The 25184-nt window shown below is 47.2% G+C and overlaps 10 protein-coding genes across 10 annotated transcripts; 5 read left to right on the top strand and 5 right to left on the bottom strand.

The window, feature by feature from the left end:
* Positions 1-141: 141 nt before the first annotated feature.
* PAAG_04976 (inner membrane transport protein yeiJ) lies at positions 142-2258 on the top strand (the record flags this gene model as incomplete). Its single annotated transcript, XM_002792794.2, has 3 exons — positions 142-488; positions 596-1847; positions 1968-2258. The coding sequence occupies 3 exons, from the start codon at positions 142-144 to the stop codon at positions 2256-2258; spliced, it is 1890 nt and encodes a 629-aa protein (XP_002792840.1).
* Positions 2259-4970: 2712 nt separating this feature from the next.
* Positions 4971-5828, bottom strand: PAAG_04977 (ubiquitin-conjugating enzyme; the record flags this gene model as incomplete). Its single annotated transcript, XM_015845431.1, has 3 exons — positions 4971-5076; positions 5172-5504; positions 5713-5828. 3 exons carry the CDS (start codon positions 5826-5828, stop codon positions 4971-4973), a joined length of 555 nt encoding a protein of 184 aa, XP_015699657.1.
* A 910-nt stretch (positions 5829-6738) lies between these two features.
* On the top strand, positions 6739-8432 carry PAAG_04978 (serine/threonine-protein kinase chk1; the record flags this gene model as incomplete). Its single annotated transcript, XM_015845432.1, has 2 exons — positions 6739-6824; positions 6920-8432. The coding sequence occupies 2 exons, from the start codon at positions 6739-6741 to the stop codon at positions 8430-8432; spliced, it is 1599 nt and encodes a 532-aa protein (XP_015699658.1).
* Positions 8433-8737: 305 nt separating this feature from the next.
* Positions 8738-10694, top strand: PAAG_04979 (F-box domain-containing protein; the record flags this gene model as incomplete). Its single annotated transcript, XM_002792797.2, has 2 exons — positions 8738-8780; positions 8839-10694. 2 exons carry the CDS (start codon positions 8738-8740, stop codon positions 10692-10694), a joined length of 1899 nt encoding a protein of 632 aa, XP_002792843.1.
* A 1446-nt stretch (positions 10695-12140) lies between these two features.
* PAAG_04981 (3,4-dihydroxy-2-butanone 4-phosphate synthase) lies at positions 12141-13158 on the top strand (the record flags this gene model as incomplete). Its single annotated transcript, XM_015845433.1, has 3 exons — positions 12141-12279; positions 12372-12489; positions 12630-13158. 3 exons carry the CDS (start codon positions 12141-12143, stop codon positions 13156-13158), a joined length of 786 nt encoding a protein of 261 aa, XP_015699659.1.
* Positions 13159-13859: 701 nt separating this feature from the next.
* PAAG_04982 (transcription initiation factor IIE subunit beta) lies at positions 13860-14750 on the bottom strand (the record flags this gene model as incomplete). Its single annotated transcript, XM_002792800.1, has 1 exon — positions 13860-14750. One exon carries the CDS (start codon positions 14748-14750, stop codon positions 13860-13862), a length of 891 nt encoding a protein of 296 aa, XP_002792846.1.
* Positions 14751-15467: 717 nt separating this feature from the next.
* Positions 15468-21611, top strand: PAAG_11966 (hypothetical protein; the record flags this gene model as incomplete). The annotated part of the gene is made up of 3 exons (XM_015847523.1): positions 15468-15759; positions 15816-20719; positions 20796-21611. The coding sequence occupies 3 exons, from the start codon at positions 15468-15470 to the stop codon at positions 21609-21611; spliced, it is 6012 nt and encodes a 2003-aa protein (XP_015702826.1).
* A 552-nt stretch (positions 21612-22163) lies between these two features.
* Positions 22164-22937, bottom strand: PAAG_04984 (transferase hexapeptide domain-containing protein; the record flags this gene model as incomplete). The annotated part of the gene is made up of 1 exon (XM_002792802.2): positions 22164-22937. The coding sequence occupies one exon, from the start codon at positions 22935-22937 to the stop codon at positions 22164-22166; it is 774 nt and encodes a 257-aa protein (XP_002792848.1).
* A 373-nt stretch (positions 22938-23310) lies between these two features.
* Positions 23311-24148, bottom strand: PAAG_04985 (hypothetical protein; the record flags this gene model as incomplete). The annotated part of the gene is made up of 2 exons (XM_015845434.1): positions 23311-23782; positions 23943-24148. The coding sequence occupies 2 exons, from the start codon at positions 24146-24148 to the stop codon at positions 23311-23313; spliced, it is 678 nt and encodes a 225-aa protein (XP_015699660.1).
* Positions 24149-24647: 499 nt separating this feature from the next.
* Positions 24648-25175, bottom strand: PAAG_11967 (hypothetical protein; the record flags this gene model as incomplete). Its single annotated transcript, XM_015847524.1, has 1 exon — positions 24648-25175. The coding sequence occupies one exon, from the start codon at positions 25173-25175 to the stop codon at positions 24648-24650; it is 528 nt and encodes a 175-aa protein (XP_015702827.1).
* Between the last annotated feature and the right edge of the window lie 9 nt (positions 25176-25184).

Consider the following 25184-nt stretch of genomic DNA (forward strand, 5'->3'; position numbering starts at 1 on the left):
TGTGCTTGCTACTCCGCAACCACTTAACCTCAGGACTCAGCGCCCACAAAACTCGACCCCACGATTCTAATATAGAATTTGCAATTTCCACATCGTGGCCGGAGGAACCTTTAATTTCGCCAGCATTGAACAACCGTCACAATGGCTTCTCAGACCACAGAAATCTCGATGTCGCGATCCCCAGATCCGGCACTCGACCCCGCTCACCAGCACCGCCATCCGCACCGTCACCATTCCACACTCTCAGAGAAGAGCTGCGAGGACGAAGTCGTTTACACCAAGGGCTTTGATGAATCCAACATTCCGGAACCGAGTCCTCTGGATCATGGCAGCCAGAACCCGTCAGACATGAATCCAACTGAGGATATTGAGGCAGGGCAGGTAGAGGTAGATGAAGAGAAGAAGAACATATTCAGCCACATCTGGATACGGTACAGACCTCAAGTTATCATGGCGATCCATGCTGCGCTATGGATCTTGTTTACTGGGTGAGTGCTCTATTCCTATTATTATGCACATGACTTTCCATTCATATATGGGAGTTCGATATCGCTCTCTGTTGGGCCTTAGTAACAAAGCATCCAATCAAACCTAGCTGGTGGATTGCTGGTCTGATTCTTCGTCGCAAGGAGCTGGGATGGGTGGTGCCTTTCCTAGTCTACCTGGCAATATCCCTACGGTTGCTCTTTTTCTACGTCCCTATCTCTATCGTTACCAGGCCGTTGCGTTGGGTTTGGCGCCATACTGCGACACCATTCGTTGCCTTTATCCCTGACAAATTCAAGACTCCACTGGGCGCTCTAGTGGTGATTGCGATATTTCTGGTTGGATCTTTCGCTTCTGAAGAATCCGCGGATAATAACAGAGAAAACCGCGCTGTCAGCCTCTTTGGACTGGTGGTGCTCATGTTCACACTATGGGCTACATCGAACAACCGCAAGAAGATAGTATGGCGCACCGTCCTTGTTGGCATGTTGGTGCAATTCCTCATGGCTCTTTTTGTCTTGCGAACCAAGGCTGGATATGATATCTTCAGTTTCATCTCGAGCTTAGCGACGGCACTACTTGGTTTTGCAGGTCAAGGAACAGCGTTTCTTACAGCAGCTTCGGTTACGGAAAACATCCATTGGTTCCTGGTCACTGTTATCCCTGCTATCATTTTCTTCGTCTCCCTGGTACAGCTGCTCTATTACATCGGATTTATTCAGTGGTTCATCGGCAAGTTTGCCACATTTTTCTTCTGGTCCATGCGAGTATCTGGCGCGGAAGCTGTTGTGGCAGCTGCGTCTCCCTTCATCGGCCAAGGGGAGTCTGCCATGTTGATTCGCCCATTTATTAATCACCTAACGATGGCTGAAATTCACCAAATTATGTGTTCGGGGTTTGCCACAATTGCCGGAAGCGTTCTCATTGCTTACATCGGTATCGGTGTAAACCCTCAAGCCCTAATATCGTCCTGTGTGATGAGCATCCCTGCCTCCCTGGCGGTTTCTAAAATGAGATATCCCGAAACCGAGGAAACGTTGACTGCCGGTCGTGTGGTCATCCCTGATGACGACGAACATCGTGCCTCCAACGCACTACACGCATTTGCGAACGGTGCATGGCTAGGTCTGAAAATTGGAGCTGTGATTATGGCTACCCTTCTCTGTATCATCTCCCTGGTTGGTTTGGTCAATGGTCTCCTAACCTGGTGGGGCCATTACCTCAATATCAACGATCCTCCTCTAACCCTCCAGATGATCATGGGCTATTTATGTTATCCGATCTCTTTCTTGCTCGGAGTATCCCGCGTCAATGAAGATATTTATAAAGTCGCAAAGCTAATCGGGTTGAAGCTAATTACTGTAAGGACAACACTCCGGAAGCGCGTCCTTCGCCCCCTTTCTCTTTCTCTCTCTCTTTTTCTTAGAACAAGTTATTATCGTATATGATTATCCTGATCGCTAACCAAATTACGCATACAGAATGAATTCGTCGCCTACGACCAGTTGCAGAACAATGTATACTACGCTGACCTCACCCCTCGCTCACGTCTTATCGCCACCTACGCCCTGTGCGGTTTCGCAAACATCGGATCCCTGGGTAACCAAATCGGTGTTCTCTCGCAGCTTGCGCCTGGACGAAGCGGAGACGTGACCCGCGTTGCCATGAGTGCCATGTTAACAGGCGCGCTGAGCACATTTAGCAGCGCGAGTATTGCCGGTCTTCTCGTTACGAACCAAGCACAGTTCGCTAATCATGGCACTGCTCAATGAAGACCTTTTCTATGAGGTTTATTCTTTGCTTATGGGCGCAATTATGGCAAAACGTCCGACGAAATCTTTAGTGGTCTATTTGGCTAATACCCTTGTCGTTTTTGTTCCCTTTTCGTTCTAACTATATATCCTCCGTACAGATTGCTCTTATTCAAACCCAGCCAGCGCTGCTCCGGATATTCATATATCTATGTCCATGGTGTCTGCATGGTGATGAATGATTTTGAACATCTGCGTGTGTTATGATCTAAGGGCGTTCTTTGCTTGTCACTCATAAAAAAGCAACCTGGGAAATCACTTTAATTAACCATTTTAGTATCATTCCAAGTTTGCCTTTACAAGCACCATAAAGTATTACCGTTCACATACCCAACTGCCAGAACAGAGAGCAAAGATGCCAGAGACGATGCTGTAGGTTAAAACCTGAGTTGAGTTATGAACCTTGGCATCTCAGCGTGCTGCTCGATCTCGCGATCCACAGTTTTGGAGCCACTCTAACTTTAGCGGGGGCATGGCAGGAAGCCTAAATCAACAACTTCAAGACTCCTCCTTGTTCCACATAAAAACGGATGAAATTCAGCCCAGATTTCACTTTCAAACTAGAAATGGTTGGCGCTCTACTCAATATCTTTATCGTTAATTACTTTTTTTTATTTTTATTTTTATTTTCATTTGTTTTATAACGTGGGGGAGGAGGTGGATATTGCTATCCAATATAGAATATGCAGAACCAAGATCTCCTAAAGGGATCGCCGGGTAAGTATTAGGGGAAACAGAACAATGGAAAACTACGAGAATGACTTGCACAATGGAATGTAGATCATGTGACAGAATGGTCCAACAGCTCGACAAACAATCTAATGCTACGCACGCATAATAAACTGCATAGGTATGCATCGTGGGTGAATAACATTGTGTAATTATGTAGGGGCATTTCTGCTTCCTATTTGATTCCTCACAGACTGGATCACGGCTTTTTTTGAACCTCAAAAGTCATTGTTGAGATGTGACCTGGAATTGTGATCATGATATCTGAATAAATACATATTACCAGTATTTTCACAGGATTAGTTTGACATGTATCTCAACATCCTCCACTGCTATCAGAAGTAGTTTGTCAATTGAGAGGTGCATGAAGGAAGACTTCAAAAAACTGTAATTGTAAAAGAAAACAGTGTAATGAGTTCATGCAGTCAGACAGTATTAATTCGAATTAATTTGAAGAGTAACTGACTACATATGAAATACTGTGGCTAGATTGTAGTGTGTGCTGAATCATTTCTCTTCTGAATGACTTATACTTGGATCAAGAAGAGAGAGAGAAAACGATGAAGAAAAAGACAAGATACTGGGCTTTTTCAATGTAAAGAAAATTCATCATTCATTCTGTAAATCCAGGAATGCAGTCTTTATCCCTCCATGCATTCACCCCACCCTCAGCTGTAGACATCCAATGATAAATAGTAAATCCAGCTCCAGCAAAAACATTCACAGATCGTCGAGGCCGAAAGGGCCAATCCATGTCGCCAAAAAGAGAAAAGTAAAAGGGGGCATGGATTGTAATCAATCAATCGGGCAAAAAGTTGGATCTAACATCCCAAGAAGCAAAATGGAGAGCATCAGTTCCTTCACGGACCGTGGCAATGTACCTAGCATATATTTAACCGTGAATTGCCATGTTGAGTCCTGGCTTGAAGAGAGACTTCAGTAACTAATTTGTTGCCATGGAAGCGTCGTGTCTCATTATGAATATTTTCTTGACAAATTCCAGGCGGGTTGGTGAGTCGAGACAGAGGGAAATAGAGATAGCAGCGATCGAAATCCTGCATTCTGAGGTGGTTTATGCGTGGTAACGATGGGGCGAATTCAAGGGGGCGTTTCTCGTTCGATTTCCATCCCTTGGCCTGTCTTAAATCTACACCCTGCCCTTGAGGGGTATTTTCCTTTCTCTACCAGAGCTGTAGCATGGTATCTACAATAATATCTCTAGTCGCATCTATCGTCCGAATGTTTTGTTAAGCAACCCCTGCTACATAAATGTAATGTTGCTCTGTATAGGTATCCGTCAAATTGAGGAGGAGTGGAAACATGGTCTAATGGCAACAATCACAGAATCAAGCAGCATCAACACAAATAATGATATATCAGACAAGAGACTTTCAGCTAAGACTAAGTCAAATATGGACATGAATTTGTAGGTTTTTTTTTTCACAAACTTGAGAAATGAATTTTCTGTTTTCCAATCAAGAGCAATCCATAGAAAATCCAACGATAGGATGGAGGGTTAAGAAAGTCACTGGGATCCCAACTCCCTGTCCCGCAAGAAAAGAAAGAAGGAAAAGGGTAGAAAAAAGCAATATGCATAGGTATCATCATCATGTAGCAGAATTGAAAGCGGAACCTCTTCTCCAAGGGCCCAGACAGAAGAACGTGAAGGAGACAGCCTGAGACACGACCACAATTATTCACCATCCTCCCAAGAAACAAAGTCGAATTCCATCCAAGCCACAATAAGCCAGCCGATAACCAAAAACAGACCTTGCCAACTCCATGCTTCGAAATGGTGGAGGAGAAAAACCGCAGGGGAAGTTACGCATCACCCTATTTACGAGCACCTGCGGTCCGTCAAAAGCCAACCTAAAAGAAAACTACGCACGGTGATCATTGTTGGCCCTCATAAACTGTTGATAATAGACAGGGAGGCCCCGATATCTATTCACCGGCTTCAATTTCGCGATGGCGCGCGAGAACATGACGTTTATATTCCTCCGGGTTGTTATCCCACAATTCTGCAGCTTGACCGTTGAGAGGGCTTGCACTACATGCAGGCAAACAACAATCGTCAGCAAATATCCATTTGCAAGAAATCACAAAAGAAAAGTAGAGAGAAGTGATAAAGAGGTAAAAACCGACTTATTTGGTTCCCCGAGCAAACTCTGCAAACTCAACAGCACACTCTGCACGTTGTAGACCGCACTCCACTTATCCTTCAGGATGTCGAGACAGATGCGTCCGGAGAAATCGACGTTCGGATGGTAGATGGGGGTTTTGAAGAGGACTGTAGGAGGTGCATAGGGATAGTTGGTAGGAAAAGCAAACGAGAGCTTGAATGTGAGGCCTTCATAGGGTGTTTCGGTTGGGCCACTGATTGTCGCCGTCCAGGAGAGTAGGTTGCCATCCGCGTCGGGGAAAGCAGATATACCCGGCGAAGGAGACATCATCAGCTGCATCAACTCGCTCTGTAGCCTATATAAATCACAGAACCAACACTGTTAGCTAAGAGATGAAATGTACGGTGAGGTAGTGGTAGAGGTGGTTTGCTTTGGTCGCTGGTTTAGTGCCAAAAAACAACACAAAATGGTATCGCCTTGGGTTAGCCTTGTTCTGACTATACCATCCGGGAGCTTATGGAAAAGAAGAATTTTGTCCCCTTGTAAATATAGCTAGAACGCACCGTTTGGAAACATTTTGGGTGTCTGTACTCCCAGGTCCAATACCCAATTTCGACGTCTCCAGCGTTGTGGCAGAATCTGGACCGGAGTTTTGGGTGTCTTCCATGTTGTAATCCATAGTTCTGTAGCTTGAAAGCCCTTGTTCTAAAAACAAGAACGACAGTGGTAGCAAACGAGGGAAATACAAAGAATGGCTCTTATGTAGCAGTTGGGATTAGGTTTGCTATCGGAATTGAGTAGTAGCACAGAGCTCAGCTGGGTGGCGGGGGCAGAACCGGGATTTTGAATTGCTGCTCTGACAGAGCTGACGGTCGCCTTATGGTCCAAAAGAAAGGGAACAGGAGGCAAAAAGACGAAGGATTGTTGGCATGACCGATGCACTTGGGGAGCGGAAGAAAGTGTTGTTCGAGTGTGCCAAAGTGCTTGGTTCTGAATGAAATTGATCCATGTGTTTTTGTTTACCCGGGCAACCAACAGACCCAAGATGCGGTTGGCCAGCAATCCTCCACTAAAACGACCCACAGTTGACAGCAAGACACGAGAGGATGCAAATCCGCTGGGCATAAGTTGCCCAGCGGCTGCTCCTCCACACGTGATTAGTGTATTTAGAAATTAGCTAGCTTCTTCCTCCAACCAATGAAGAGTCAACCATCCCACAAAATCATTCATGTCAAAGGGTCACCATCTAGCGACTCTGGCCACGGGCGCGTCTCCCATCACGGCGCATTTGAAACACTATTTTGTCCATCCTTGACCGACATCCAAGCAGCTGTCCCGGTATCTAGAAGCTGTTGAGACTTCGAATTTTCCGATTTTGCTGTACCCTCCCGATAGTTGGGAACGAAAAAAAAAAAAAAAAAATTAACGGAGCATGCTGTGCCGCACCAACATCTGACTTGTCTACCCCAATTCTTTCTTGATGGGTGGTCTGATCTTCCTGGTGGTCTCTCTAAGCAGTCCTTTTTTTTATTTTTATTTTTATTTTTTTTTGGGGGGGTGATACTAGCTAGCTTCTGAAACTCGTTCCCATGAAGCACTCTCAACTCGCCCCGCTCCCCAATGACCTGCCATTCCGGATAGTGTCGAAAACAATCGGACAGGGCGCATACGCATGGTATATTGATATGTCATATTCTCCGCACTGTTTACGACTGGATAATAATAACAACATACAAAGCTGACGTCTTCCGTGCTTTTCCCCGCTCGCAGTATCAAAAGGGCCTGTCCGCTACAAAGCGACACGCCTGTATTTGCAGTAAAATTTATCCACAAGGATTACGCAGCTCGACATGGGCGCATCACTAGTAAACAGCTGCAGATGGAAGTGGCATTGCATAAACACATTGGACGGCATAATAACATCATCTATTTTCACGAAACGGGCGAGGATGACTGTTGGCGCTGGATAGCAATGGAATTAGCGGAGGGGGGCGATCTGTTCGACAAGATCGAGGCGGATGAAGGGGTGGGGGAGGATATTGCGCATGTCTATTTCTCCCAGCTAGTTAATGCGGTTGGATACATGCATTCCAAGGGTGTTGCTCATCGAGATATCAAGCCCGAGAACATTCTTCTCGCTGCGGATGGCAATTTGAAAGTAGCTGATTTTGGATTAGCCACGTTGTATGAATATCGGGGGGAGACGAAACTGAGCACGACGTTGTGTGGCAGCCCCCCTTACATCGCCCCGGAGGTCGTCAAGTGCAGCAGCAGAGGTAAGTCAAAGGGCGGGGGCTACAGAGCTGACCTCGTGGATATCTGGTCCTGTGGAGTGGTGCTCTTTGTTCTCCTTGTTGGGAATACCCCCTGGGATAGCCCAACGGATGAGAGTTATGAGTTTGTTGAGTATGTGCAGACAAACTCTAAACCGTCGGATGTGCTTTGGGAGCGCCTACCAACCGCTGTTTTGTCTCTGCTTCGAGGAATGATGAAGATCGACAGCACCAGCAGGTTCTCCATGGAAGATGTCCGTAGACACCCTTGGTTTACACGACAGAATCCCTATTTGTCTCCAGAGAGCAAGCTGGCAAATCCCCTCAATCTAGCCACGACCATGTTTGAATCACTTCATATTGATTTGAATAGAGATCCATTGACCCTATCCTCGCAACCTACATCCACCACTGCCACAGATGCCATGGATATAGATGGATCCGAGTCGGATATGAAGCCTAAATTTTCTTCCACCCAACCAGAAAACCCAGTCGAGGACACCCTGGATTGGGACGGGCCTCCTCGCCTCACTTCACATTGCACCTTCTCCCAACCAAAACCAATGGATACAGATCATGTTATTCTACTCACCGAACGCCTATCTGAGGATCCATCCATGTCTCAGTTTTCTGCAAACCCATCCGTCCCTCTCAGTCGAACTCAAAATGCACAGAAATTCCAGGATATTGTCCCTGCATCTCGCCTTACTCGCTTTGCCTCAGCATGGCCGCTCAGCCTGCTAGTTCCGCGTGTCTGCGAAGCGCTACAAGTCCTGCACGTGCCGGCATCCCCGACATCGTCTGAGCATGCTGATTCGATACTCATACGGGTACGCACTCAGGATGACAGGAAGTGCCCCCTCCATGGCAATATTATTATTGAAGGCATTGCAGATGGACATGCGGAAGTTGAATTTGTAAAAATAAAAGGTGACCCATTGGAATGGAGGCGATTCTTTAAGAAAGTGGCTGTCTTGTGCAAGGATGCCGTATTTAAGCCAGATACCTAGTTGCTGAATGCATATATTGTGCAGGGAGCGAGTGTTGGAATGAAAACTTGATGATCTGTGTGATTGAATGGATAACGATAATCATAAAAATGGCAAATATTTTTGAATTATCTTTATTGATTGATCTTCTGTCAATTCTATGCTCATCCGTCTTAAAAGTAGATATTTATCCATAGAATGGCCAGATATTTATTCGACACGTGATCTTAAACCCGAGCTGAAGTGATGGAATATATTGAACTTGGACGTGAATTTATCTGCGATGCATCCCTTGCTTGCGTCTACATTACCTATATCGTTGATTCATGGAGAAGCTACCAGTAGAGCTTGTCTCCCGGATAGTTGAATGTAAGCCTTCCGAATATCCGACCCTTCATCAACCTTGGAGCTGACCCATCAACACTAGATGTCGAACCGAATGAGCTAGCGAACCTCCAGCTTGTCTCGCGCCGCCTCTTTGACATCTGCCGTGACAATCCGATCTGGCGACGGCACTGCTACGAGGCAGCTCGCAACAGATTGCAAATCCACAAATCTTTGTTTGGTGCCATAAGGTCTGAAACTGCTACTTCCTTCTTCCCTGCAACCGTGCCCGGCTCACAAGGTAACAGAAGCAGCAGAAACAGCAACAACCAAGGTGGCATCCTGGATGTTATAGTGCGGACACAGGCTCAGGGCAGCGGCACTGTCGATCGGTCAGAATCTTTCCTTGAAAATAGATTGGGGCGTGACCAGTGGATCAGCCAATGGGATTCTTCCTACAGTGGAGAGGAAATCGACTGGTATTCTGAGTACATCGCGCGGAATGTTCCAATCTCAGTTCACTGGCTGCAGGAACCGGATGCTGCTGGTAATCACAATGGAGACGCAGGGATCATTAAACCTGAAGTCAAGGGAATGGGGCTGATGAAAGATCGCAGTTACGGGGGTGCTGATAAGATAATTGGCCCTCTGGATGACGGCACGTTATGCCTGTGGGATCTTAACCGTTCGACTTTAAGTGAACGAAACTCAAGAGGAAGGATCATCGGGACCAGCGCACCTGGGATCCTTACTACAGATATGATGCGAAGCAGGGCTACGTTCTCATCCTCAAACGCGCCTATAATCGATTTTATCGGGGTCGGGGAGTGTGTTAGCGTCGATTCATTCCGGCAAACTGCTTATATCGCCGTAGGGCACATCTTAAACGAGGTTGATCTGTCCACCCTGCAAGTGATCTCGCAGAAGAAATTCCCTTGGTCGATATTTGCCCTTTCTCAGGAAACTGAAGAGTATTCGGCGCCGCTAACAGTGGGAACGACGCGGAGCCTTCACCTCTATGACCCTAGGATCCGCTCACTAGACTCTAGGATATGCAGCCCCGTAGCTCCAGACAATGACAGATACGTATCTTTGCTCCAACCCATTCCTCTCTCTATATTACACTCTCCTCTACCAAATATAAACTCATTCGCCATTGCCGGACGTTTTTCTGCGATTCTACTGTACGACAGGCGCAACTTGTCAGGTGTTCTAAGTATTGCACATTCGGGGTCAAGTATAAGTAGCTTAGCTGCCCTCCCGATGTGTCCTCAACCATACGCATCCAGCCGGCCCCAGCTACGAGGTAACCACACTATAGTTGCATGTGGCGAATACAAGGGACGTGGCTCTCTTGAGTTGTTTTCGACTAGCATGCCCGCCAACTCCGGAGACTACGGGAGCCAGAGGCGTCCGATGCTTGTAAAGGAGGCAATCTGTCAGAATCGACAGAGTGCCTCAGGCTCAAAGCTTTTGTCCGTGGCGACCCATGGGACCCGAATTGTCTTCACTGATGCCAACGGGAATATAAAATGGGTGGAACGAGATGGTCGAACCGAAGTACGACGATGGAACTTGAGCATGGATGCCATCTCTCGCAAACGTCGACGAGCTCCGCTGGCTCCGCATAGATTGAACACTTTTGATTTAGAATACTGGCCTGGCGAACATGAGATTGGTGGTTCAGATATCGTTCGCAAAATCCTACCGACCGGATATAATGATGTGCTTGACGATGAGCTCCTCATATGGACGGGGGACCGGATTGGTCGGCTGCGGTTTTCAGATAAGCCTGGCCGCGACTGGAACTATGAAGCAGAGATTTATCGAGAGGAAAGGGAGGCTGCAAGACGTGAGAACGAACGTAACACGATTGCGTACGAGGAAGCTGTTTGTCGATCGCTACAGACTCAGCGAGAGGAACTGACGTGGATGGGAGCCTTTGGGATTGGAAGCTGATATATGTATATATAATTCTTAATTAATTTTTGACTATCTTGTTTCACCCTTTCGGTTGAGATTTCATGGTGAATACATATGACACGGATAAAATCTTGGTATTACGGAGTTTGACGGTGTTTTTGAAAGACGGTTTTTCCTAAATGTTCCTTTTGTATACGATGCGACCTGTGTTTATATTTATCTGATATCGGTAGCTACTATTTCTAAATTCACCCGACAATAGACAAACATCTTCATTGCCTAATCAATAGGCAATTTTGGACTTATCGACAGCTGTGGAGCGTTTGTCTAAACCTGCCATCCATATTTGCAAGTTGACGTAGAACTATATATATTTTTCCTTTTTTATAGTTAACTGGTCTGGGAAATATGTATACATCCCCATTTTTGGGAAATCCGAGTGGATCCACTATGTTATATTCAAATTTCTCTGCATCGTGTGATGTATAAGGAACTTTTTTTTTTTGGTTTGCTCCGAGTTGGCATTGTTAGGTCCGAGGTTCATTGTGGCATGTGGCGGGAATTGGATAATTCCGCGTGCAGTTAAAGATTTCCCCGGATAAACCGCTCAACGACCTATTTATTTTTATATTTATTTTACTTTATTCAGCTATTGTGCCTATTGTTTTTGGATCAAGCACTACAATTTGCTCAAGATTCTGTATAAGTAGTTGGTTAATAGAGAGAGCTGGACAACACGAGATACCTATGAGTCACGTGCTGGTGAGGCCGGCAGTCCGCAGGAGGAACGTCGACAAAACAAACTCCCTCTTGACTGCTGCTGGCTCTAAACTAGAGAATAAACGGGAAATTACTTATAGAAGTGATGTAGTATACATTCCATTTAAATTAAAAATCCAGATCATTCAAAACACTCACTCCAGTGAGCAGTCGGGGTTATAGTCGGATGTGGTTTATAATGAACCTCTGTCCTCTGGCCTCTTTTAACTCCTCCGCAACATCCCCGAGGAATACCACCACAAATATCCAATTCATCTGCGAATACTCCGTATCACCGGACTCATTTATTTCACCTTTCGTCTTAATTCCCAAGCCGCCCGTAACAAAACATCTTTACTTCCCTTATTTTTATCAGCCCATTTTTGTCATCTCGCGCCACAAATTACCAATCCCGTCTTCCCGGCAGACTAAACTTTTCTGCTATCGAACGTCCCCGCAACGTTTCGGACCGAGCAGAATCTACAACCTCCACAACGACCCAACTCCTAAAAAAGCAGGCCTTTTCTCAGCTCCTCCTTTAGCTCTCTTTGACTGTCGTGGACTCGAAGCGACGATTCCCCCGGAAATTGGGTGATCAAGTTTCCAGGCTTTTTTCAGTTTATTTTATTTTTTATTTCGCTTTTCAAGCATCCCCGCCTCTGTTGCAACATATCTACACAGAAAAGAGTCTGGCAGGTGGCGGGGCCACACGATTCCGCCTCGATGATTTCAAAAGCAGATGAGAGTCTGCGCTTCAATACAATTGAGGAGTCGATAGAGGCGTTCAGTAAGGAGACATCTCTGTTTCCCCCATTTCCGTCGAAGCACCATGAGCCACGAAAGTTCACTTGTCCTCAGCGGAGTCCGACCCTGAAAGGATTCGTTCAAGGATTGACGCAAACTACTATAATGAATTTGAGATAAACTAACATGCGCGTTTTCCGGTGACTATAGGAAATGGCGAATTCATCGTAGTCCTCGATTCAAAAAACCGGGAGAATGAGGGCGACCTAGTCATAGCTGCGGACTCGGTGACTGCGGCGAAGATGGCATTTATGATACGATATAGCAGGTATGTGCTGCGCAACACATATTGCTTCCGTATATTATGATGTCCTATTTTATACTTTTCATTCTATGCCAGAATTCCCCTTTTTTTTCTTGTTGTACCAAAAGATAAAAAATTAGTTAACCCAAACCAACATCCAACAGTGGCTACATTTGCGCACCAATCCCCCCCTCCCTTTGCACGAACCTGAACCTCCCTCAAATGGTCTCCGAAAACGCCGATCCAAACGGCACAGCCTACACAATCTCTATTGACGCCACAGACCCCACCGTGACCACTGGAATCTCTGCCTACGACCGTGCCCTGACCTGCCGCACTCTCGCACGCCCCGACGTCCAACCCACCGACTTCCGTCGTCCTGGACACATCTTACCCCTCCGAGCCAGACCTGGTGGCGTCCTTGAGCGACCGGGACATACAGAGGCGGCCATTGACTTCTGCCGGTTGTCGGGGAAGCCGGAGGCGGCGGTTATTTGTGAGTTGGTTGAGGATGGAGTGGAGGTGGAAGGGGTGCCGGCTCTGGAGGGGAATGGGATGATGAGGGGGCGGAGATGTTTGGAGTTTGGGAAGAGGTGGGGTTTGAAGGTGTGTACGATTGAGGATTTGAAGGAGTATTTGCGCAGGGAAGAAGGGAAGGGGAAGGGGAAGCCCATGGTGAATGGAAACCATTAGTGGGCGGGAGGTGGTTCTTTAGGGTTTGAGGGAGGAGTGCTGCTGTTGGGACACTGAGACGATTCCATTTTCCTTCAGGTATATATATATATTGCTGTTATGTCCTTTTGTTACCTGTTACCGGGTTCATTTTGTGCCGCGATTGGTGCTCATGACATGGCTGGTGAGTATTTACTGAGTGGACCAACTGTATTGTTTGGAGTTTTTTTTTTTTTTTTTTTTTATTAGACATAAGGGAGAAGTTTTGAACCTGTAAATAAATAAGAACACTCATATCAAATGCACCTCTTAGCTTGAGAATCGATTATCACTTGACTGATATAGTTTTTAACCACAAGAGAAAAATAATAATGCATCATTTTTATCTCAATAAACTCAGCTGCTCTGTCTAAGTTAAGAATAAGATGAAACAAGTATCAAGATGACCAATAATAGAAGATGATGAGAGCAGAAGCACAAACTGAAGAGGCATAATAGCCAGGAGAACATGTGAAATCCACAATAAAACTCAACCCTAGGGTGAAAGCCAAGCACTAGACATGGTCACATTAACTCCGTGGAAACGCAAACAGTAACAGCTTATCAAAGCATTTCGCATCCGTTCCTTCTCCCATTTTAATATGCATTTGTTTCCCTCCAGGATACTAGGGAGGAAATGGATTCTAAAAGGTCCAAAGCACCCGTTAATGCAATGCATCCCATCATCTCTTAAGATGGGAATAGTCCCTCAAGATTCCAGTCATATGCGTATTAGTTGTCTTGCCACTCCTGCGTGCCTTCTTCACTTTTTTATTCTCAACCTTTGGTCTTGGTTTCACTACCTTATTCTTGCTGGTGGGTGTAATGCCAGCCTTTTCCAGTTCCTCAGTGACTGTCTGCTGGTCGGGGATCTTAATTTTCTCCCAGATCGCGCGGAACTCGGGGTCGAAGTGTTGGATGAGGGAGGGGTCATTTGCCCACACCATCTTCGGATGGTCATCCTTTTTATTCCGAGTAACGAGCAGTTTGCCTTCTTTTTCCAACTTGTCGATTGTCTGAACAATGGTGGGCCACCCTTCCCGCAGCTCGCGTACACTCATGCCCTGCGCTGTTGGCTGGGATTGGAGTTTCCGAAGCAGCTGCTCCGCAGTACGGATGTCATGTGGGGGTTTAAAACGAAACGTACCCTCACCGTTGGCACCTGAGGGATCATATTGTACTTTCTCATGAGACTGGAGAATGCGTTTTAGCGCCTGAATGTAACCAGGGTCATGACCCTGCTGGTGTAAAGACAGGTAGGATAGAATGTCAGAGAACTTGAGGGAGTAGTCTTTGCTTTTCATGTGGTCGATTGCGAACACAACTTGGGTCATGATATCCTTTCCCGTGCCTGTGTTTACCGGTTGCGAATAGACAGTATCTGCATCATGGCGGCGGCCATTCGCCGCGGACGCGGCAGAGGAGTTGGCTTGTGTGCTAGCAGCTGCCGCTATGGAAGACGATCCTGCAGCGGCAAGGATACTTCCAGCTGCTCGTCGGTCTTGTGGAAGACGGGTTGCAGCTGATTTGACGCTGCTGTTGAACGAGCTGATCTGATTCTGGAAGTACGACATCGTGAACGGGATGGGCCTGCGGGAGAGTGATGGACAAGGAGAGGCTGTAAGCCGCTGCTTGGTGCACGCTACGAGTCAGGCAAAGGCTTCCGCATGGTCTGGAAGCTGGCAATCTCAGCTAGAATGCAGACGGATAAAAGTAGGCGTAAATGACAGGCCTGAATGTTCTGTCAAATCGGTTCAGCGGCGCTAAATAAATTGGTGATGGAGGATGGTTAATCTCTTGCATTGCAGGGAGAAGCCACCAATTCTATATACTCCTGATCACGTGTTGGGAGGCCCGGGACAACTGCTAATCCGTGTATCCCATCGTGAGCGTTAAGTAGCCGCTTACCCCGTGACCAGCTTTTCGTCCTTGGTTGCCCAAAACGGTTGTTAGGCGCGTGAAATAAACCAACAAAACTACAACAAGCGCTAAAAGATCGTGGAGGCTCTCTTCAGCCTACGAAAGGTCACTGCACTCATCACTGCTGCGTCACTTTCCTTCGAGTTGCGGATACTCTCACCACGATGAGATAAGGCTTCTTGCTCAGGCGCTGTGTCTTACAGCTTTACTCGCACAAGGCAGTAGCCGCCGGCCTCCGTGATTGTGAGCTCTGCGACCCTTGAGCTCTCAAAAGGGAAAAAAAAAACCAACTTCCCACCTTCAGATCCCCACCCCCCTATCCACTTACGATTAGCTTTTGACCATAAGGATACACACTCTGGTTTGCAGCTATGGCTACGGCTGTGGTCGATATACCGTTCCTCTCCTCCCATTACTCTATTCTCGAAACTACCCTTACATCTTTGTCACAGAATCCGACTGTTGAACTAGTCAACCAGCTCCTAGACAGCATTTCTACCAAGGCCCGTGAGACAGAGGGACTCAGGTCCGATAAGCTACGACTGGACGTTGAGCTTGAAAATGCTGTTCGCAGCGGTGAATCAAAAGTCAAGGTTCTAAAAAATTCGGTTGAGAAAGGCCTTGCAGAAATCACCAGTCTTCGCAACAAGCTTCAAGAATCAGGTAATACTTAACGGGTTGCATGCTCCCCTTTTAACGTACTGACATAAAGAATATAGAACTAGCGCGATCGAATCTAGAATCTGAAGTCACAGCACTCAAATCATCCTCCAGTACAAGTGAATCGGAATTTAGCAGTCTAAAATCCCGAATCGCCTCCCTAGAGACTTCTAATCGCGACACTCTAGCATTGCTTGAGTCCAAATCTAATGCATATGATAAGCTTGCGGAAGAACTGTCAGCTCAACATAAGAAAACAATCGAATTACGACGCGATGCCGCGAACCTAGAACAGAGACTACAGGCCTCCCACGCAGCCGCTTCTAGTACTCGCTTCCGGGAACAAAGCCTCAAGCAAGAGGTGGAGCTATTGAAGAAGAATAATGAATGGTTTGAAAATGAATTGAAGACCAAATCGGGGGAGTATCTGAAGTTCAGGAAAGAAAAGAGCGCTCGTATTTCCGAGCTACAACGAATTAACGAGGATGCAAACTCTAACATTGATGCGTTGAGACGGAGCGAAAACGCCCTTAAATCTCGGCTAGATGAGGTTGAGCAGAAGTACGAGGAAGCGTTATCGATCACCCAACAACTTAAAGAGGAAGCCATTCAAGCCTCTGAATCTTTCCGAATTGAGCTCGATAGCTCCAGCCGGCTAGCACAGCTACAAGAAGCAGCTGCTGAAACCGCCAAGAAACGTGTGCAAGAGTGTCAGTTGGCTCTCGAAAAGACACGAGATGACGCCGCAGAAGAGATCTCGAGACTGCGAGCCGAGATTGAAACTGAACACTCTGACAAGGAAGCAGCGGAACGCCGTGTTGCGGAACTGGAACTTAACGTCAGAGAGCTGGAGTCGGAGATTTCCACAGCCCGAAACCAACCGATGAGCCCTGGTCAAGGAATCAACGGAGCAGCCGGTATTTCCACGCCACTGAGACCAGGCACCCCTGTTGGCACTTTCTCACCAAGGGCGTCGCGGACTAAAAGCGGTTTAACCCTGACACAAATGTACAGTGAATACGATAAGATGCGAACCTTGCTCGCTGCCGAGCAACGAAATAACCAGGAGCTAAAGGCTACAATGGATGAAATGGTGCAGGACCTCGAATCTAGCAAACCCGAAATCGATGAACTTCGGGCGGATCATGCACGATTGGAGGCTGCCGTTGTGGAAATGTCGAATATTTTGGACACGGCTGGGAAAGAAAGAGATGATGCTACTAGAGAAGCGCGGAAGTGGCAAGGCCAGGTTGAAGGATTGGAGCGCGAAGGACAAATATTGCGACAGCAGTTGAGGGATCTAAGCTGCCAAGTTAAGGTATTAGTTATGGAAGTGCACTTGCTTGGGTCCGACGAAAAGGACTATGACAGAGCCGAGCTTGAAAAGATAGCTCAGGGGGGAATCGATGAGGTAGCGGAGGACTTGAACGAAACCGGCCGTTTCATTACGCGCCATCTAACGACATTCAAAAATTTGAACGAACTTCAACAGCAAAATGTTACGCTTCGCAGGATGCTACGGGATGTAGGTGATAAGATGGAGGGCGAAGAAGCTCGCCGGAAATCTGAGGCTTACCAGAGGGATCAGGAAGAACTCAAGGAGTTGCGTGTTAGGGTACAGACGTATCGGGACGAAATGACAAACCTTATCTCCCAGACAAAGAGCTATATCAAGGAAAGAGACACATTCCGCAGTATGCTTACACGCCGCCGTGAAACGGGAGAATCGACAACTCCCTTTTCACAGTCTCTTCCTTTGGGTGCAACTGCTCCCGTTGCTCCAGTAGACAACGTTCCCCAACCACAAGAGGGTCCAGACTATGCTGAGCTTCTACGAAAGCTACAGGCCCACTTTGATTCATTCCGTCAAGAAACGGCGACAGACCATTCCTCCCTCAAACAACAAGTTAATGACCTTACGAGGAAGAACAGTGAGCTACAAAGTGAGATCAGTCGCTCAAGCAGCCAATTGGCTGCCTCAATTCAACGCGCCGAGCTTCTTCAGTCGAACTTTAATCTACTAAAGGGAGAGAATGTTGAGCTCCAGAAACGTCATGCTACTCTCATGGAAAATGCGAACAAACAAGATTTGAGAACCCAACAAGTGGCTGAAGATTTGGTGGAGGCCAGAGGACTTGTTGATAGCCTCCGAAGGGAAACGACAAACCTGAAGGCTGAGAAGGACTTGTGGAAAAACATTGAGAAACGGTTGGTGGAAGACAATGAGTCTCTCAGAAATGAACGGGCACGCCTCGATTCACTTAATGCAAACCTGCAGTCCATGTTGAATGAGCGTGAACACTCGGAAGCTGAGAGCCGCCGGCGTCTTCAATCGACTGTTGAGAATCTTGAATCCGAGTTACAAACTACCAAACGGCAGCTCCATGTTGAAAGCGAGGAAGCTAAGAAATCAGCGCTACGTAGAGAATACGAAAATAGCCAAAACCAAAAAAGGATCGATGATTTGGTTACTAGCCTTAGCTCCGCTCGTGAGGAACTTATCGCTACAAAGTCCACTCGCGATCATTTGCAGTCAAGAGTTGATGAGCTATCTGTCGAACTTAAGAGTGCGGAAGAAAAGTTGGACGTTTTGCAACGGAAGCCTAGTGCCGCTGTCGCCGCCTCTCCCACTGCTCCAACTGATAACGAAAAAGAAGCAACTGATGAAAATGGATTAACCCGAGAACAAGAGTTGGGTGTTGAAGTTTCTGAATTGAAACGTGACCTTGAATTTGCTAAATCGGAACTTGAGCATGCAAAGGAGCAAGTGGAGGATTACAAGGCCATCAGCCAATCAACGGAAGAGCGTCTTCAGTCCCTCACCGATACAAATGACCAATACCAAGAAGACACCAATCGCTTGCTTGAAGAGAAGGATAGCAAGATATCTGAACTGGAAAGACGTATCGAAGAAATTACATCCGAACTTAGTGCGACGAACAGTGAGCTATCGAAACTGCGTGAACAGGAAGTTGAGTCCCAACGTCGGTTTGACGATCAAAAGGAAATGCTGGAGTCCGAAATTTCAAGACTCAAGGAGCAAGATGAACGGTATGCTGCTGCTGCTCAGTACCATCAGCAGGACCTCAAAGCTCAGGCTGAAATTGCCCAACATGCTCAACAAAGCTACGAAAATGAGCTTGTAAAGCATGCCGAAGCTGCCAAAAATCTCCAGATTGTCAGGGCGGAAGCCAACGAGCTTAAACTGGAAGCCGTTGACCTGCGAACTCAAGCCGAAACCGCCAAAAATAGTCTTGCACAGCAGGAAGAGAATTGGAATGAAATGAAGGCCAGATTTGAAAGAGAGATAATGGAGCTTAATCGCCGTCGCGAGGAAATTGTCAATCAAAATACCTTGCTTCACCAGCAGCTTGAAAACATTACTCGGCAGATTTCAAGTCTGCAGCGCGATAAAGAGAGTATTCCCGAAGAGGTTGATGAGTCAGGATCGTCTGCGTCCAGCTTGGAAGGCTTACAGGAGGTTATCAAATTCCTGCGAAGAGAAAAAGAAATTGTTGATGTTCAATACCACCTCTCGACTCAAGAAGCAAAACGCCTTCGCCAACAGCTCGATTACACTCAATCTCAGCTTGATGACACTCGTCTTAAACTTGAACAACAACGTCGCGCTGAAGCTGACAGTGAACATAATATTCTAAACCACAAGAAGCTGGTGGACACTCTCAATGAGCTCAACCTCTTCCGGGAAAGCAGCGTTACCCTGAGAAATCAGGCAAAACAAGCGGAAATGGCTCTGGTAGAGAAATCGGCTCGCGTGGAGGAACTAATGCAGCAAATCAGCCCTCTTGAAACCCGTATTCGCGAATTGGAAAATGTTGCGGAGACCAAGGATGGAGAACTTAAGCTTCTTCAGGAAGACAGGGACAGATGGCAGCAACGGACACAAAACATTCTCCAAAAGTACGATCGTGTCGACCCTGAGGAAATGGAAGCGCTGAAGGAAAAGCTCTCCACGCTGGAGAAGGAACGAGGTGACGCTGTTTCTGCCAGAGATGAACTTCAGGCCCAGGTAACAACTTTGTCAAACCAAGTTAAACAAGCAGAGGAGAGGATTCAAACGATGCGCTCGACCCTCACCGACCAATTTAAGGCACGATCGAAGGAACTCTCGTCTCGGATTCAAGCCAAACAAGCGGAGTTGAACACGGCAATCCAGGAAAAGGAAGTAATTCAACTCGAATTGGACCGCACGAGGGAAGAACTGAATATTCTAAAGGCAAAGGTATCGGAAACTGAATCCCTCGCATCCGCTCCAGCTCCCTCTCCGACCCCTGTCACGCAGAATGGCATAGATGTTCCACAAGCACCCGAACAACCAACAATGGCCCAAGGGATTGATGCTCCCAGCGCCGAGAAAATCAAAGCCCTTGAAGAAAAGATTCAGAGACTGGAAGCTGCGCTTGCTGAAAAGGAAGCAACCATTGATCAGAAGGTTAAAGAACGTGTTGATAAAATGAAGGAGACACTGAATAACAAACTTGCCGAATACAAGACGCATCACAAAGAGGAGGTTGAAAAGCTTAAGGCAAGCCACCAGCAAGAATTGGAATCTGCGTCAGCTCTAAAGCCAGATGGCATTCCTGAGCTCAGCGATGCCCAGGCAAGGGAGCTTGTGGCTAAAAACGAGACGATCAGGGCAATCGTGCGAAACAACATCAAAAATGCTGTGGCCAAAGAGAGAGCATCGACAACGAGCAAAGAGGCCCATATTGCTGCTGCTCCAGATGCCGACGCTATGAAAGAGTTGGAGCAGAAGTTTAACGAAGAAAGGGAGGCAATTATTAAGGAACGAGACCAAAAGATCGGCTCTGCTGTTGAGCTCGCGGAAAAGAGGGTCCTTGCTAAGCTCAGTATGACTGAGGGACGCGCGAGGAATGCTCAAGCCAAACTCGAGGTTGTCCAAAAGGCAGCTGTAGAAACACCGCAAAAGCCTGTTGTTGAAGTTTGGGAAAATTGCTAAAATCGCGCGACCTGCTCCGGTAGGGCCAACGCAACCATCAGTGCAATTACCAATCCAGGCCCCGACTCAACTTCAACCTCAAGCTCAAACACCCGCACCAAAACCAGCCCAAGTTCAAACTCCGGCCAGTGCTCCAGCCCAAGGATCTCAAACGCCGGTTACCCAACAATCTTCTTCTGGAGAGCCACAGCCACAGCCAGAACCGTCTCCATCTTCTGCACCTGCTCAACACTCACCTCCAGTCGACCAGAAATCCGAACAAGCAACTCCAGGACAACTACCTCAAGCCGCTCAACAACAACAACAACAGCAGCAGCAGCAACAGCAGCAACAGCCACAGCCACAGGGGGCCACTTCTAACCAGAATTCTCCCGCCCAGCCGCCCAATCAAGCCAGTGCATCCCTCCCTAACAGACCCCCGCAGAGTACTCATCACCCAGCAATTGGAACTGGCCCGGGAGTACTTCGTGCCCTTCAATCCGGGCTACCAGTAGCTCGCGGTGGTAGAGGACGAAGCGGACCAACCGGCCAGCAACACAATCCGTTTGGCCCTCAACCTACCGAGCAACAAGGACAAGCTCAACAATCCCAGCAACAACAGCAGCAGCAGCAAGGTATGGGCCGAGGCGGTGCTCTGTCTCGTGGAGCTGGTCGAGGTAGAGGTACCCAGGGTCGTGGTAATGCTCAAAATGTCCAAACAGGGAATCTGCCTCAAGGTCAAGGCCAGCAGAGCCCTAGAGGTGGACGGGGTGCGTTGAATGCCCATGCTCGTCAGTTTATCCCTCATGGGAACAAGCGAACAAGAGATGATGGTAGCGAGGGTGGTGACGTTGGTAATGGAAAAAGAATTCGTGGAGGCGGAACGGGGTCTTAGGCATATGTATGTATCTGCGGTAAATGGAGGAGATATCATATTTTCTTTTTTATTATTTTGGCCATGCTAGAAGCAATTGTTTGTCACTTTCTCGGTATTTTTATTATATTCTTGTTTTCGAGGGTGTTACTTTATAACAGGGACATCATTCTTTTCGATTTTCCCTCCCTATCCTTATTTTCCATGTTTGAACATTTGCTTATGTTGTCCCATTTTAATTGCCGTTTCCACATTTCTCCTTTGTAAAAGAAGACGAAGCAGCGGGCGAATTACCTATCCATACCTACTCCGTATGCACAGTATTAACACCTTGATCCGGAACAAAAAGCATCTACGTAGGTTCTCACGGGCCGTTGGTTTTCTCTTTACATCAATTCCGCGTCAATACTTGTATAGAACAGTGTCAGCGAAGGACATAGACTGCAGCATTGAGATTGTATTCACTGATATTCCAAGGGTATCTATCCAGCACGCTGAAAGCACATGACAACCCTGGAAGCAATCTATCCAGGGTTCAAAGTAAAGGAACGCAAATCAATGTATTAGGCATTTTCATTTCCTCCTCCCCACCTCTCCAGCACTCCGAGCCCCGATTAACTTCGTCAAGCCCTCTCTCTCTTTTTCCAGCACTCCCAACCGCCCTTGCTCCACAATCGCAGCCCCAGACCCAAAGCCAACCCCTGGCTCATCACTTGGTTGCTGGTGTAGTCCATTCACCCTTTTCCGCCTCTGTAACCTGCTTGCCGCACCCACACCACCACCCCATATCACAGTCCAGTCGTCGACGACGCTGCTATCAGGAATGCTACAGCTAGAACACACTTTCGCGTGCTGGCCAACGTGAACGCCCCGACCTAAAAAGGAGGAGGTATCTACTGTCGCGGCGGAGGAGATATGGGTTCCCGCGCTTATTGTAGCGAGAGGCCCAATAATTATGGACTTCTCTAGTGTTGTAGTAATTGTCGTTGATGAGCAAGTGGGCAAGGTAGTTGTGGCTTCTGTACTTGTGGTAGCGGATTCTGCTTCAGTCATTGAAGTTGAGGAGATCGGAGATGCTTGCGGCCCGCCAATGACGGATTTTTCGCCTATTACGCAGCCGTCTCCGATATGGATGGGGCCTTCGAAGGAGAGGAATTTGCTGCGCGGGTGTATTATGGTGCCTGCACCAATGGAAATGGGGTGTATGCCTTGGAAGCTGGCGCTGTCAGGGACAGTTGCGGTGGGATGGGCGGTTAGGGGTGGTTTGTACATTGGAGTGGTGGGCTTTTGCGAGTAGGAGGAGGGACGAGATGAGGACGGTTTGAGGTGGTCTGGGTTTGTGGCCATTGTTGTTGTTGTTGTTGTTGTTGTTGTTCATTTATATTATTTTGGCTATGGGACACTATTGCTTGTTTGACCAGAGGAGATGTTGAACACACCGAGTGAAAGACAGTAGAAACTCTAGGAGTACCCGCGTTTACACATCTACATCATTCCAACTGCGCAATGCAAAATTGAAGGGTCTAACTTTATTAGATATTAAGAAATTCAAAACGTAATGGAGAATATTTCTACTTTGATGCATTAATTTTATTGTTTTCCTAACATAAACCGCTGTACTTAAATATCTATTCTGTAATTGGAATCAAAACCCCGCAACATTACCCAAACGCCGTGTCGTATATTTAAGACATCGCCCTTTACATATATTCAAGACTCCCTAATCCAATACTGGTCTCCCAGCTGCCGCTTCTTTATCAGCAGCTGTGACTCCCATCTTCTTTCTCCAATCCCAGACACCACGATCAACTTCCTCCCGAGTCATACCATCCCTCACCAGACAAAACGTGACCCCCAATTCCGTTTGCACATTTCTATTCCTCGCCTCGTCATCAAAAAACAACATATCCTCATACCGTATGCCACTTTCCTGTTGTATGCGCGTAAAATGCTGCCTCTTATCCGCAGGGAAAATCTGCACATGCTGAAAACAGTCCAAAGCCCGGACTGGACGATTATTGGCCGCCGCTGGATTATCCGAGAAGGACGGAATAATATATAATGCTTTAAGCACATCACGCGCAAGATCTGGAGCATGTGTCCTTGACGCAAGCCCTAGGGGTATGGATCGTGAACGGCATGCAAGGAGGATGGAGGATACGGCGGGATAAAAGGCGAAGGATTCACCCCACCTACATCAGACCAGAAAGGTGAAAGGTGAAAAATGTCAGTCGGGCCCAAGAGTCTGAACATTATCACCTACGGCGGGTAAGTCGCGTCCAGATAGGGTATGCAAGCAGAACAGAGGAGCGCGGAGGAAGAAGATACCCAAGGATAAGAGATGCCGCATACCTATCCACACATCGCGAATTATTGTCCTTGGCCTTGACTGGAGGACTGACATGGGTATCAACCCAAAACGGCCACAGAGTATAGTCTAAGTCAAAAACAAACAGTTTTGGCAAAGGGAGACCATCATTAAAGGTCGCGGGCGCAACGGTAGGGTCCTCAAGGGCGGGTTGCGCTTTTGTTCCAGAATTGCCTTTGGTCTTCGCCATTTGCGGAACTTTTGAAGTACCAAAGGACGAGGGGGGTTATCTATCAACCAACAACGGCATATGTAACCGCACAGGGAGAATCCCCAATATTTCAAACCCGGAATCGGAATAACGGGCTGAGGTAACGAATCAAATAAATGATGTTATGCATCAGCCGATGGGGGCGGCTGTCAAACTGAATCCCTGAAAAGTTCTCTAACTAACATAGTCAATGTTGGTACAGGCTTATGTAACTAACCTGCCCCTTTCCCAACCACCCAAAAAGGTTTATCTGACGTCTATTCAACCTCACCAGGGGAAATTTAAACCAGATCCAGAATGTATCCAAAGGGCAGCTTTAAATGGGTTATTGGCATACATACCAGATAAGGGTGTATTTTTGCTACGCACTTGCTACTGCCCGTTGAATCCGCTTCCCTGGAGCATGTTTACTCGTTCCCCATTAAACACGTCAATCGACGCACAACTAACCAAAGTCGCCGTATGTCTATTCGCTATCTCAGGGATGGTCGTATGTTAGACATCCCATTGAGCTTAGGATCTTCCATATCTGTTCAAACTCTGTACCTCCTCTAATCCTCAGTTCTTGCTTTATAGCTTGCCAGCTCGATGCATACCGAAGAACCTGCATCTGTTGGTCTGCTGTCAAAATATCAGAAGCTCCCACGGTTTCTGCAATAATTTTGCGCCACAGATCCATTGGCAAACCAAACCGACCAACATCGCCTCTCTTTACAGTTTTTGAAATCCTCTTTCTAGTGCCCGTCATTGATTCGCTGTGGGTACCTGAACGCCTGCGGCCCGACACAATCTGTGCACTTCGCTGAGATAACCACGAACCCCATGAAGTCAAACCCTCCTGGTTGTTCCACTCCAGCGTTTCCTGGATAGTAGGGAAATCTTCCAGAAACCCTTCACTGCTTGGTGCAAACGGATATTCATTTGTCTGATTCTCTTCAATGAGATTCTTCTCATAGGGTTTTGGTCTTGTACTGCCATCGAGCAAGATTGCACGGGCGACTCTCATCGTTTTGAA

The sequence above is a fragment of the Paracoccidioides lutzii genome, assembly GCF_000150705.2.
Source record: "Paracoccidioides lutzii Pb01 unplaced genomic scaffold supercont2.13, whole genome shotgun sequence".
In the NCBI taxonomy this organism is placed as follows: domain Eukaryota; kingdom Fungi; phylum Ascomycota; class Eurotiomycetes; order Onygenales; family Ajellomycetaceae; genus Paracoccidioides; species Paracoccidioides lutzii.